The sequence below is a fragment of the Sitodiplosis mosellana genome, unplaced genomic scaffold (genome assembly GCF_009176505.1).
Source record: "Sitodiplosis mosellana isolate CC-2019 unplaced genomic scaffold, AAFC_SMos_1.0 Smas_scaffold_1, whole genome shotgun sequence".
Lineage (NCBI taxonomy): Eukaryota > Metazoa > Arthropoda > Insecta > Diptera > Cecidomyiidae > Sitodiplosis > Sitodiplosis mosellana.
The window spans coordinates 23,060,692-23,075,619 of NW_022595244.1; the positions used below are offsets into that span (position 1 = coordinate 23,060,692).

Below are 14,928 nucleotides of genomic sequence, written 5' to 3' on the forward strand. Positions count from 1 at the left end.
ATATATGCGAGTATCCTCCTGTGCACATTGTGCCACAAAAGCGGTAAACATCAAGTGAACGATGGTTGGTGAATGCTTTGCGGCTTCAAATGTTTTTTTAAATACATTAGTAAATATGGGAGCTTGTTATCCTATACAGGATTAATGCGAATGATAGAGACTCCATCGCAAATTTCGTTCCCATTCTCTCTCTGTGTGTGTGGCAGTATCTTTCATGCACTTAACCAAATGAAATGTATGTTTTCTATCAATTTTCTCCGTCGCCGTCGCTATCGTTCACATTCGGCGGTGCCATACTAAAACACCCAATATGTACATTCAATTTGACTCTCCTCTGTCGCAGCCGTCGCAGCCGCATATGCTTGCAGCACCTCGCGCCGCAACAGTATAAGGGAATGGTTCCTCGTGTTGAGGGAGAGAGCGAACGAGCGAGAGTGCAAATACCATGAATTCGAACAGAGAGAATTATTCACCCTCCATCGTGTTGATCATATGCTTGTGCTGTACGTACACCCACCACATACAGTATAACAGTTCGAGAGGGCAAACGATGTAAGTGGAATAATCTTGCTATACCGACCAACTGTGTGTACAGACAACAGCTTGTGCGTTCGACGGCAAAATAGTGCACAGAGCAGAAAATCTTCACCCTTTTTATCCAGACGAAATGGAAAAGCGACTCAGTCTGAATTCAGCCGTCACATGGGATGAACTTCGCATAATTTTTGTTCCCTAGTTCAGCAGTCAGTGAATATACGTGTAGCGAGATTCATGCAACCTTCAATTGAGAAGGGGGTTGGTATGCGAAGAAATTTTATTCGCGCATATGTGTAAAATTTAAGTGAAATATTGTGAACATTTATCAAAGGCGAGCAAGTGTAAAGAAACAAATCAAAAGCAACGAACTTCAAGATATTTGAACAAATTTTTTTTTCTTCGTTTCGCTCTTATTTCATTTCATTTCATTTCATTTCTTATCTTCGCACCGACTGTTTATTACATCAAGACAGATAGACGATATATTTTTTCCATTCGTCGACTCATTTCATTTTCCTATAATTCATGTGAAAAGATTTTTCTTTTTTGTTTTTTTGTTGGATTAAATGCCGGGATTCATTGTCAGTTTAGGACATTTATTCATTAGATGTCACGCAGACTAAATCGAGGCCGTTTTGTCATAAGCTGTTAGCAAATTTTAGCAACACATTATCTACGATGTATGGTTTAATGTGATGAGCACCATTGGATTGTTTTCAACTTTCTCGAGATAATTTTCGACAGATTGAACTTGAACGACTGACTATTTTTTGGTGGTTTGGTTATGTAGCAGTAGCAGCAGCAACAGCAGCATCGACACAGTTTCACCCAGTAAAGAAAATGAGAAGCGTGTATGTGCGTGCAAGATTTTGTGTATATTGCTATATGTGCGAGTTTATCAGAATCCGGATGACATGAGTAAATGCCAGCGTCGACGATGAAAGATTTAAATGAAAATGGCACACAGATTACATGGGCGATAGAATGAGAGATTATGCAGCTAAAGGCGACAGTCATGCTTCTACACACATCAAACATACATATATATACAGAGTAGAGATAAGTTTTTGAGATAAATTCATCGTCCGCCTCTCGAACTTTGAATATATACATATATATCGGCAACGACAAACAAAAGAATCAACTTAAATAAATAAATCGAGTCAACGCATAAAGTTCTTGTTTAGTGAATGATGCCAACGGGTGCTGAATTATTTTGGAATTGTTCAGTTTCGGTTTGGCATTTAGTTTTAGTGCGAATCACAAAGTTTTTGTGTGTTGTGACCGCGTTTGACAATTATACGATAAAGCCAAGTGCAGAGTAAACGAGTTAGAGACGTCGGTGGCGACGACGACAACGACGAGGTTTACCAAGAGCGAGAGTTGACGAACACAATCAACAATCAAGGTGGATTATCAAATAATGTCGATCAAACAATAGACCGAACGAACAACGTTAAACCGCATACAATTGATAGAATTTCCCACGGCAATGATTTACAAAATACATGTCACTGTATGAACATTTTAGTGCAGTTGTTTTGATTTAAACATAAAACATTTTCGTGTGCACAGGAATTCAATAGTATTTAATCAACGGAGATTGTATTTGCACGCGCTCTCCCACACACTGCGTCATGTGAATGTAATGAAAGAACACTGCTGACAAAACAATCGTAACAAATTTGTGTTGCGCAAAGTTTTTTTTTCTGCCATCGCAAAGAGTTTTAATCAGAAAATTATTTCACCGAATTGAGCACAAAGGATCTACAAAAACATGGGAATAGACTGCATTTTGTGTAACACTCATACACAAGTTGGATATTGTTTAATTGAAACAATGGATATTGTTTAAGGTAAGGCCAAAGCTCAAAGTTCAAAACAGGAAAACTTAAACCGAAGGAAGGTTGGGGAGAGCGTGCTTTTTACACGTCTAACTACAATTTTAAATATAAACAATTTTATGTTCACGTTCCCCAAATTCCTATCTCGTTCACTCTATATCTCCGCAGGTGATGTGCTGCTCTGTTAGCTTGATGAAAATTCCTTCTACACCCAGGAGGAGTGAAACCGAAGAGAGAGAGAGAGAGACAAGATAGACAGAAGAACTTGTGAAAGTCGAATACTAGCAGTAGTTCGATGCTGGTACAAACGAGCAGATCATGATATATGTTCAACGTTGCATACATTCAATATTGTAGAATAGACAGAAACACTGAAGTAACTCCTGCAAACAAAAGAAACAGCATAACACCATCAACAAAAGCAAAGCACAAAAAAAAGTTTAGAATTAGTACTTACCAATATACTGGATGCTCTCATTCTCATTTGCTATTGGCGCTGATGCTGGGTAGTATATTCGGGGCCACTGTTGCCGTCACTAAACGCTGAATATATTTTAATTACATGAACCGGAAGCTATGCATAACATGGATAAAAACGTATGTACTCTGTTTTGTTATTTGATTTGATGTCCGCCCGTTGCACGCGCGCTCGCTCAAGCAATTGTGTGCCATAAAACGAACTATACGCAAAAACTTGCGAGATTCAGTTCATCTTCATTCTTCATTGGAGCAATACAAGAGGAAAACTTTGGCCGGAGCCAAATGGATATGCATTACTTGCTGTATATGTCTATAAGCATAAGTATAAGTGTGGCCGTAAGCTAAATGTATTAATTTGCACCGAGGGAATTCCAAGTGGTGGTTGTAAAGACGTTGTGCGTTTTGAGAATCGACAACGAAAACTTGCGAAGACGACGGCAACATCAACAAGGACGCCGACAACAACGACAACGACAGCGACAACAAAGCAACAGCACTACAAGCATACTAAGCAGAAAAGTATCGAAGAGGCTGAGACCAGTGAATAGCGTTACAATAAAAGATAGACACGGAGAGTTTTACGCATTCTGTCTAATTGTAAATAAAAAGTTGTGTTAGTGCTGTTATAAAATAATGTATAATTGTGTACTGTAAGGGAGCAAATGGGCCATTGGAAGAGCAGCAGAAATCGTTGTCGTTTGGTTATTCAGGTTCGCCTTTTCTTCCCATTTATTCTTTCACTCTTGCTCGTCCCATGTCAATCGATTTCCGTTTGAATGTGCGTGTCTTGGCATTCTCGTCGTTAATGGTTGTTAATGAACTATAAAGAAACGATATCAAACAGAATCTACGACACGTAAAAGCATCGAAAGTCATCGAAGAGTGAAAGACAGAGAGGGAACAAAGGCAGAAGAAAAAAACAAAAGCACTTTCAGACAGCATCCAAAACACCATGGTCACCATTTCGAACAGCCGACGCAAATAAAATCGAAAAATAAATCGGCTCGTTAATGGACATTTATATGTGCGCGCATAACGACGCATATCTACTAAACAGTGAGTTCGAACGAGAGTGAGTGGATGCGTGCACGCAGTGTCACTGGGAAAGTAAACGATAAAACAAAAAGCGGGCAAGAGTATGAGCTAAGCGAGGCGTACACACAAAGGCAGCGTTGCGAAAAGTTCCACGTTTAATGGTGTGAATTTTGCTCTTCGACAACACGAATATTTAATAATAAACGCGTTGTGAGTGTGTACGACTACGACAACGTTGACTGGCTATAGCCTATACCATAGAAACTCATAGCGAGTGAACCAAACGAACGAACGAGCGAACGAACGAGAAGAAAAGCGAAAAGAGTCAGAACAAATGACATTTTGCACTTCTGTTTGTTGAACTATTTAATTACACAGCCGAACACTGAAATAAGGCGATAATTTATGCACTTCATACGGGTGTCTACGTAATAGAGTAATATTTTTTTTCTTTTACTTGCCTACGTTCTCCACGAGGCAGTGTGCGAACAAAATAAAAAGCACACAGGATACGAAGTGTTCATATACTATATTGATGATGTGTATGTGTTTCTGTCTGTGGGCTCGCTAGCATCAAATAGAAATATACAGCAAGGAGCAGCAGCAGCAGCAGCAGTAGCAGAAAAAAATCGCAAAAGAAAAACTCTCAAGCATAATCAAAAGTGTTTGCAAATACTATAGTAGATTTGTGTATATGTGTGTTCTGTGTAAATGTGGTTAAAGGATGCCCGAGGTGATACATACAATCCGTAACAAGGCGAACAGATAAAGAGACGCAAAAGAAAACAAAAACCAGCATCTCTCACTCTGTGTGTGAGCTGAATATGTGCCGATTTCAGTTTTTTCTTCTTTTCATTTCATCCACTTGAATTTGCTTTTTGTTGTTATTGTTTGTGTGGCGAACAAGCATCTAGAGCTCTGGTTTGAGAGCCAACTTTAGAGCATCATAATTGTGATAATACACAATACACAATTCACAATACTATTGTATATGCATGTGGGTTTTCAAAAAGAGAAAATAATAACGGAACAAGAGCAAGAGAGCACGAGAAAGCTAAAAGCGTCAAATATTCAAAAACCAAGAGACGAGTATGGTGCAGTATTGAAGTGAGTTGAACGTGATTTTTGGCCTTTTGAGCACATAATCGACATTCCTTGCGAATGCGGCATGAACAGTCGATCTCATTAAAATTGTTTGAAGTGTGTGTACACAATACAGAATTGCCAGCACTCTTCGTTGCCTCTCACTCTCTCAATCTTACTACGAATTGTGTGAATGGATAGAAGGACAAATAGCTAAAACGAATAGCATTATACCTATTACACACATAGACTGTTGTAAGTGTGAATGTTAGTGGAAAAAGCCTTGTGCCAGCACACGAGAAAATCATCCAATTATTTTGATCTTTGACTTTGTCTATGGCCTAATTGTAAGATTGTAGCACATTAAACTGAAACGTGTGAGAAGTGAGAGACAGATAACTGTTAAACGAAAGTGAGAAAAAGTTCAAAAAGAAAAAAAAAAGACAAGAAAAAAAAACGAAACTCTGCAAAGATGTCGTCATCAACGTGTCGCAGCAGTAGTCATTTATGTTTTTCAAAGACAAACAAACGAGCTATGCAACCAGATAGGAGCAGTGGATCATCAAAGCAGCAACACTTTGACGATGAATCCGATCGAAACAGAGCGAAACTATCAATAACCACTGGAAAATGCTCATCAATTAACCCCTATAGGATATTTATTTTGCTAGTTATCGGATTACCGGGCCTGAATAATGGTGAGTCTTTTTTCTGTAAACCTTTTTTCCTACTTTTTCCTGTTTATTTATTATATGTGTTGAATGCAAAATTCTGGTTTTTCTGCCTATGTAGATTTAACTGTACTATATAGCTGTTGTATAAATGTATCGATGGGTTATGCGGGGATGATATGCGTGGGAGAGAACGGTTGGTTGTGTGTGTCAAAGGATTTAAAAATCGATTAAACCATTGTTTTGCCAATGTTCGACATGTTCGGGCGGCTGTGCAACGATGTAGTACGTTTCAACGCATAATATTTGGCATACATATAATTCAAATTTGAATTTAGATATTCGAGCTAATTTCAAGTGTGAATATTTAATGCTCAAAACGTAATTTGAATAAATATTCACATGTGAGCAATGTTGAGTGCGAACGAATAAACTGGATGCCTAAAGCGTTTCTGACACATATACGATGCGGGGAAAATACCAAAGTGGCAAATGTAGGAACCGTCAACATGCACATCAGGGAAGATAGACGCTTTTGAGGCGGAATAAGGCGTAGCGAATGAACGAAAAATAAAAATCAACACAACAGAAAAATGCGTACAGGCACTTGTGTGCATGCGATAGCACGAAAATCGTCAGCTTAGGCTAAGCAAACATCGAATAGCTAATTCATACGTTATTTAAATCAATTTTCTGTGTGTTCGAACTCAATCATCGTCACACCAATGTGTTGTTGTGTTTCATCGTCAAATGGCTGGCCCCAAACGATCTGTCGTCATGCTGTATCGAATATACAATGCAAACAAGAGCGACGACAACGATGTGAAGATGATGACGAGAAGCAAAACCGAATGTGAAAAAAAACTGCCTCCTTCAAACAGGTCATCAAGTATATGTGCGCTTTTCTGTCACTGTTCTGTCGTAATTATTATGGATGGCAAAGTATCTGATACATAATTAGGTTTTGGAAAGTGCGTCTCGGAACAGACAAAACTTTGTTATGAAATTCAACAACACGAATTTCAGATCGGAATCGGTTGAAGATGTTGTATTTAGGCCCATACACACAAACGACACATGTGTGTGCTGGGCACGATACAGAGAAATCTGAATTTCTTGTAACCAAATCACTAATTTCCTCACAAGCTTCTTTTCTTCGGTACTATTTTGAAGCGACGGATTTGGTATTGTATATGTTATAACAATTCATCGTCCTCCCCGTATGATAATGATGGAGTCGTTTCTCAAGTGATACACACAATAAAATGTCTCATTGTCTGCATTGAATTTTCAAGAGGCCTAAGTCACCACCACTATCACCATTGCTCTATCCATTCACTCTTAGCATTTGAAGAATTTGCTTTCTTCTAGCAACAAAAATCCTATGGACACAATGCACACATAAGTGCGCCCAACGAAGTATTGTTAGCCCACACCATCATTACCACATACATAGGCACAATCACGCACGCACAACATCAGCATTATTGAATATATTCAGAAAATCAACAACACACAAGGACCATACACACACAATTTTGGCCGATTATTCAAATCAAAATGGATTCGAATGTTTGGCTGGTTTGTTTGAATTTGAATGGACTGAATAAAATATCATGTGTATTTGCAAAGTTTTCGCAGATCATTAGCACAAATCATGAGATTCAACAGCAATTTGTGTAAAACGTTCGTCTATACAAATACAAACCAACCACCCACCCACCGAAATGGCTATTATCATTTGCAAAACATATTCGAAATAGACCGTTGAAAATGGTTTGGATACATTTTGGGTATAGGGCAATGGTGGTGATGGCGGTAGTGGCGATGGCACAGCACGGTGCGTATATGGTGGTTCATGCTACGTGTATGTTGTAATTTTTATGTGTGTCGACTCGAAAGTACCAAAAAAACATGCAGTGAATAATAATATTTTGGCGAGCAATGGGCCACATTCAACAACATCCGAAACCAAAACGCCACAGAACAGGCAACGGGCAAAGAAGACCAATTGGCGAAGCGCGCGCAAGCAAAAAGGAAGCCCATCATTTGTTCTATTTCATCCCAGTAGAAAATAATGTGCTTTGTTGTTTCCATGACATTGTTTCCATGCTTAATCAGTATTAAATATTTTTTCTGTGGCCGTTGTTGTTGTTCTTTTCTATTCGCTGCTTTTATTGTCTGCACCACTTATCAGCACATACTTTTTGTTATACGAACGAGACTGTATATGAATTGAAGAGCATCGAAAAATAAAATGGCAATACAAGTGCCAAATGAGATTTGTTTTTCAGCTCAACGAACCATTTCATGTGTATTCATTCGTACATATTGCAAAGCATAAAAATTCATTAAGGTGCTATAATCGTGATAAATCACATTTAATCATGATTGTGATGCGCTCTAATGTGAATATAAGGATACAAAACGCGCGAACAAAAGCGCGAGCATTCTTCGTTGAATACACTCGGCGAGCGTATATGTGGCGCGGCGCGGCGTGGCGCGAAATGAACAGGCGAAAATAGACGTTGAAACTGTCGCGCGAAAAGAGAGATGAAACGAGTGGATGTGCACAAACATGGATTGTGATTGACGATTCGACTTCTTCTAATGGCGAACCAAATATATCTATGCATTCCAAATTCAATAACAACAAATTACGTCAGCATGAATTGCATTAAGCATATGGCCATTGAAACCTAATGAAACATGTAATGATGATGAAACATTGTAATTGCTAAATAAAACTTGTATATGTGAATATCATGACTTGTTATCCCGAACAATATCGTTATATTAAGTTTGCATTTGGATGGAATCCATCAGATGGACGACGTTTCGAACGTTCAACCGAACGAATTTTGTAAACATTATGCGCACATTGTAAACGCTTTTCGCTCACATCGAAGCTTTGCCTTACTCACATATTTCATCAATATTTTAATGTAATTGGTCAGGCATTTCACTTTCTCACACCTTCCTCTCTCTTTGCCTCTCTCCGCATCCATTCTTAGCGATGCAGAGATCGACAGAGAGAATGGAAAAAAGGTCATCCGTTGGGCTAGAACAATGCGAGAAAAGAGAGCAACGACAAGAGAAAAAAAAGAGTGCAAAATGGTAATTTTTCCATTAGAAAAGCTTCTTTTGAAATGAATTTCTGATCTGGTTACGGATGAGCAGTGCAAAGGTTTGCCCGTCGCTTTCAAGTCGTTAAAATCTGAAAAACGGAAATGAAACAATGTGTTTGGTCTAGCGAAATGTGAATAGAGACGAAGAAAATTTTTCGAACACTGAAAATTATACCGGCATACGTGTGCTCCACAGTATATATACACAGTATGCGCATCTTGATGGTAATTTAATCCATAAATTACCTATTTATAACGCCAACTAAGCTCAGTTCTACCCCGGTAATATATTTTCCTTTGCTTACTTCGGATTTACGATGCCAATTTTCAACGCAACGATTTTCACGATAATATGCCTCGAATGGTGAACATTGCATCAAGTTATTTATTAAGGGTAAAGTGACAATATTAATTATCACATGACTGCAGCGAGAGAGAGAGAGAGAGAGAGAGAGAGAGAGAGGCAGGGAGAGAGAGCGAGAAAAAAATTGTTATGGCACGAGCAAAACATTTCCATCAAACCAACAACAAAAACCAGAGAAAAATGGCGAAAAAATTGCTATAATTATTATAATTAAAATATATTTCGCACAGCACAAACTCATATTCGCATTTGCACTGGCAAACTGACTGACTGACTAAGTCACTGACACCACCACCAAGGGAACGAACGACACAGAGATATGGCTAGAGTGAGCTGAAATCTACGTGATGTGCCGTCGTTGTGACAAAAATAAAATAGTATAGAGATATATATTGGGTAAATCAACGTTCTAGAACGACAACTTTGCTGCATTCCAAATGTATTGTGTTTTGCTCGCTCTCGTTCGCTCGCTCGCTCGGGTCTGAGTGATGTTTTGAAAAGTTGGCAACAAAACAAAACAACATCTTTTTCTTTTTTCTGTGCTCCTCTCTTTTCCAGTTTGACTATTGTTTTCGCCTTTGTTCTACAATGTTCAACTCGTTAGCGCTGCACACTTTCAAATAGTAATCAAACAAAGTGAACAGTAGAGGAAAAAAAAATGTGTATGTATGCTCCAGGTAGGATGCTGCATTGCTGCATAGCAGTATATACGTATTGTGTGTATGACGTTGTTCTGGGAAAGAAAAAATAGGAAAAATTACAAAAAAAAATTAAAAGCTGAAATTGCAGCGTCAAACAAACACGCAACTCAACACAACAGCAGCTGCAGCAACAGCAACAAAAGCATCACAAACGTGTGCCTCATTTGTCTTTTGTGATTGAGACGAGCTGAACATTTCATTTTGTATTCATATTTTTAATTTCGTGTGTCAATATAAATACGCAGAGACAATGTGAAGCACAGTGGAAAAAGCAACAAGAGATGGGTTTTTGACATGTCAGTGCTTCGTTTTGGAAGTGATCTCTCACTCATTGCGTTTTGGTTGTCGCTTTCGATCCCTCACTCCTCGTTCTCTCTCTCTCTCTCTCTCTTACGCGCCCCTCCCTGTTACTAGGTTGCCCAGACCTTCACTCTTCATGCGGTTTTAATTAATTAAATCGTTCTTCAGCGTTGTGTGATGGCGTCTAATTTGATTGTGCTGTTTAAATTGTAATGACATAATTACAAGCTTCGCTGTCAACGAGAACGTGGTCAGCAGAAAATTGCGTCTGACTTTTGTACAGGTCGTTTTTCATAACATCATTTTTTGTCGCTGCTCGTCCGCTGTTTCCCTTAGTTTGCCCTAAAGCCCGCAGCTGTGCCGCATCCATTTTGAGAGTGCAAATTTTTGCTTTTTGGTTGCTTTGTCCATTTGACACAAATCTTTCAGTTGGGGTAGAAAAAAGAAGGAAAGTGATGCCCTTTCAACGAACAACTACATACACATGTATATCTGTTTATTGATTTAAATGACTTTGCAAAAGTAGTTGATAACAAAAGCACACTGGACGGTGCTCTGCTTGAGAAAAAAACAATACCAACAAAAACCACAAAGATAAGATGGATAGATAGAGATATAGAGAAAGATAGTCTTTTCGTCATGATTATGGCCGTGATGATGGCAGCAAAAATAAGTAGAAAAAATGAAGCTGTGTCTCGCGAATAAAGATGTGCGGGCATCAAACATCAATTATGAATGGAACAAATACATACAATTTCATGCCCACACAATAAGCGAGAGTCCAGTTTGGAGGCAGTTGCTCGGTGAAGTTTGTGTTTCCATGACCATTTATCAATTTAGATAAAAAGTTATTTGGCCGCTAACCGGTCATGCTATTCACTTCATTGAGCGTACGGAATTTTTGCTCATCGTCGGCAACCATAGCCAGCGATGAAACTCGGCTCCAGCTCTCGGGAACGTTACATTCGGTTGGATTGGTCGACAGGCGCTCAATAAAACGCAAATATATAGCACTCGCTGAATTGCATAGACGCTAAAAGATATATCGTCATTGAAGCACTGAATGACTTTATTTAAGAAGGACATAAATCATTTTCGCTGGTTGCACTTTTGCTGAGCCGACTTTTGACATTGTGTAACCACCGCCACACCATGCTATACCACGCCACGTCAACATTCACGTGCCACACGTAATTACATAAAAAGATTCTATCTTGTGCTTTTTTGTATGCGATCTCAGTCCAATGTTGCTTTCGCTCCTGTTCGCTTGCTCGCTCAATCACTTTCTTTATCTATCTCCATCTCAATCGCTGTATCATTTCGACCAATCAGCCACCTGCTTTTGTTCGGCAGACATTTGTTATACTTCGAAAATGACACTCTTTCAATTTTATCTATCGCCTGTCTTGTTAATGAGTAACTGCACAGTTTCAATCCCGATAACAGCAGCAGCATCGTCATCATCGACACAACCGAACGATAAATGAATAAAAAAGTCCCAACGAAATCGTTATTTTTTGTTCTGTCTTCTTCATGTTATTGCTTCGAAGCTTGGCGTTCGCTATTATTGTTGGTTGCTCATCATCAAAATCGCTTGTTTTTATCAGCGATGCGACTAGAACGAGTAATACGGTCGGAATTTGGCATCGACCATTTTCATGTAAATGCCAGAGAGAAATTCTAGCTTCCATTCATGCTCGGGGTGGATACAGAAATAGAAACAAGATCAAAATGAATCCATAAAGAATGTGAAAGGGTACAAAAAGGGGTGGGAGAGAGGGAGAGAAAATAATCGATGATCCGAATCGAAAAATTCGAAAACCAAATTACACGTATCAATACGAATGCTATTACGTTCGTTCATTCAAATTTTAATTTATTGATTGCACCATTGTTTAGTCGAACAAATAAAATTGGGAATTCGGTGTTGGCAACCGCCGAACCAGTGGCATCAACTAAAAATCCCACATTCTCGAAACTCGTCGTACACTATGCTATCGATTGGGTTATATGATGTGAATGGTTTGTGCTTTGATATCGAAATGTTTCGGCGCCGGTTGGGTTCCGATTCCTTGTTTCTCGCGGCGATACTTCAAAAGAATGTGAGCGCACGATCTCTGTCTTTCACCAGTCACCTAAAACGAAAACATTGATGTTCACTTTTTCCTTTCTCGAGACTCTCACCGTTCGACGTGAAATCCACTTTCAGAGCGCCATCAATGAAAATCCAAACAGAACAAGCAAGAAAGAAAGAAAGAAACGGCACAGGATTCATTCGTTGAACGAATTTTAAAAACGAAATAGACTTTTCTCACAAAAACACACACACACATCATGTGCTCTATGTCTTTCGGCATGGAGCGTATACATTTGCCATGTACTTGTACGTTCCACCAACTGAGCCTCGTCGGAATCCGTTCCACTTTTGCGAATGAATTTATTTGATACAAACGAGAGAAAAATCGACTGTAAACGAAACGCGATGAGAAGAAAATGTGTGCACAAATGAAACCGTATTGGGCGATTCAGAAAAACAGCTGCCAAAAGCAAATGGAACAAATCACATGTTTCGTTCTCTCGTTCTCCTCGTTTCTTTCACTGTTTATTTTTTCTTTTGTAAATTACTGGCCGCATCGCGCGCACAAGTAGGTACACAAAACCCCGACAAATTCGTGAAATTCGCTTGAACACACCAAACCGAAAAAAAGCAGCGAAAAGGGAAAAAAAGACGAGGGAAAAAAAATTGGATGTGTCTATATAGAAAGTGGAAACAAGCGATTAAATCGATTTATTCGGATTTAATTTCCGAATTATTGCAATTATTTGCCTAGTTCTTTTCGTTTAGTACAGTACACAGCGAACTGTGTGCAGCCATTTTCAGATAATCTGAATGAAAACGATTTTGCTTCGAGTGTATATGAAACACACACACTCTATCAGCCGGTTTCGCTTCGAATGAAATACACCATACATAAACACACACATTGAGGTTGAGCAATCGAAATGGGGTAGAGAAATTTTTTTGTCAAAAAGCCATTAAGTCCATTCAGTGTTAGGTCAAGCGGAAAATTTATGCGTTTTCTTTTTGCAAAAGGCACAAAATATTTTCAAATCGCCATTTCAATTTTTTTCTTTTTCCATTCCATTTTACTTTGCTCTAACTCTGTGACCACCCCAAAGTCATTTGTTTGTTCTTTGCTGTCGTTCGATCTTTCTTTCTTTCTTTTTTCTGCATTGTTGATTTGGACAAAGTTTAAAAAAATCGGCCTTCCAAACGAAACTCATTCCAAGAAAAAAAACAGTCATACATTTCAAAAATCATTTCAGTCAAATTGAATTAATATTTCTGACTGGGAGGGTTATGTTTGGTTGTGAGTGTGTGCTTGTGATTCTTCGAACGACAGACAATGTCAGAATTTCATTATCTTTTCGCGATTGGGTTCAAAACGACTAAACTGAACTGCTGAATGACACTTAAAATTATTGAAGCGCTAATGAATTCTAATGCGCCCTAATATCCAAAAGTTTTTTTATTTGTGATCGAAGCAGCCGAAAACAGGAAAGCGTGAATTTCGCCATCGCGCCCTACTAATTATAATCGTTATTAATGTTGATATTCGTGAACTTTCGAGACAGTAGCGTCTTTGATTTATTTATGCAAAACTTTCTTTTTGCCAGTTAATTTCATTTGCCTCCGCCTCGTTCCAACGAATTTCAAAGTATAGACATAATTTAATGCTGTGAAGTTTCGGGCCGATGAGCTTAAAAAATCGCATTTAAATGAGAAATCTCTCTCAATCCAATGAACTGTTCCACCGCTCACTTGCTGCGTCGCCCGCTCGCACTCCCTCTCTAACTATCTGTTGATGGCGCACTATGTGCAGTGACGGGTGCTTTGAGCGTTAGCAACCAAATGCGCCAATTACATCTCATGTGGAATGCATAAATTGGTCATTTGCAAACTGGCAGCGCATGCGAAGCCAGTTATCTGTGGAAAATTAACGATATGCCAAACTGCATGTGACAGCTCCACGATAATTCGGCAACAAGGAAGCCGGAAATTTATTTGATATTAATTACAGTGTACTTTGTTGATAAATTTCCATCCTAATTATGTGCCGTTAAACAAAAGAGCGAAATATTCAGAGGTATACAGAGTTGTACAAAATTGGATGGTGGTGGCTGCCATGGTGAATTCGAAACTTTTCGAAGGCAAATCAGATTGCGTTCAGAAATTTGATACAAAGTCAAAAAAACCATGGTTGTTGATATGCAAATTTTTGAGATGCGATTTCAGCTGAATTTTGCATAACGTCAATCCAAATTTTCACCCGACGCACATAATGCAACGTGAAGTGTACACAACAACAGTGGATAATTGGGATGGTTGCTTTGCTTGCAATTTTATTCCAGAAAAGTGTACGTCAAAGATCGAAAATGCTGGAAGACATTTACTCAGTTAGGAATGTGAAGAAACAAACCAAATAACATATCCATTGCCAAAAACTTGCATTGACGTCGTCCTCGTCGTCGTCGTTGGTGTTGTGTATGAACAAGCAGAAACTAAACTAATTAGCAAAAGCCTCACTGCTACTCGGTGCACTTTTTCCACCCAGTTTCTATCTCAACTCCAGGACCGCTAACCGCTTCACGTTTTCCCTTGCACACAAACACACAACGCATTTGCAAACAGTTCGCAATTGGCATCAGCATGCAACCGACACCGGACCAGAGAGAGAAATGGTGCGAGAGTGAGCTTCGGGATGCGATTTAAATCGACGTTCT

At 38.9% G+C, this 14,928-nt stretch overlaps 1 protein-coding gene across 1 annotated transcript in view; it reads left to right on the forward strand.

Moving 5' to 3' along the window:
* The first annotated feature begins 679 nt into the window (after positions 1–679).
* Positions 680–14,928, forward strand: part of LOC129580343 (uncharacterized) — a 78,018-nt gene continuing 63,769 nt past the window's right edge. The window contains exons 1-2 of the mRNA XM_055470678.1: positions 680–2,393; positions 2,550–5,677. Coding sequence (XP_055326653.1) covers positions 5,452–5,677 — 226 coding nt within the window. The 5' untranslated portion in view covers positions 680–2,393; positions 2,550–5,451. The remainder of the gene's footprint in view (positions 2,394–2,549; positions 5,678–14,928) is intronic.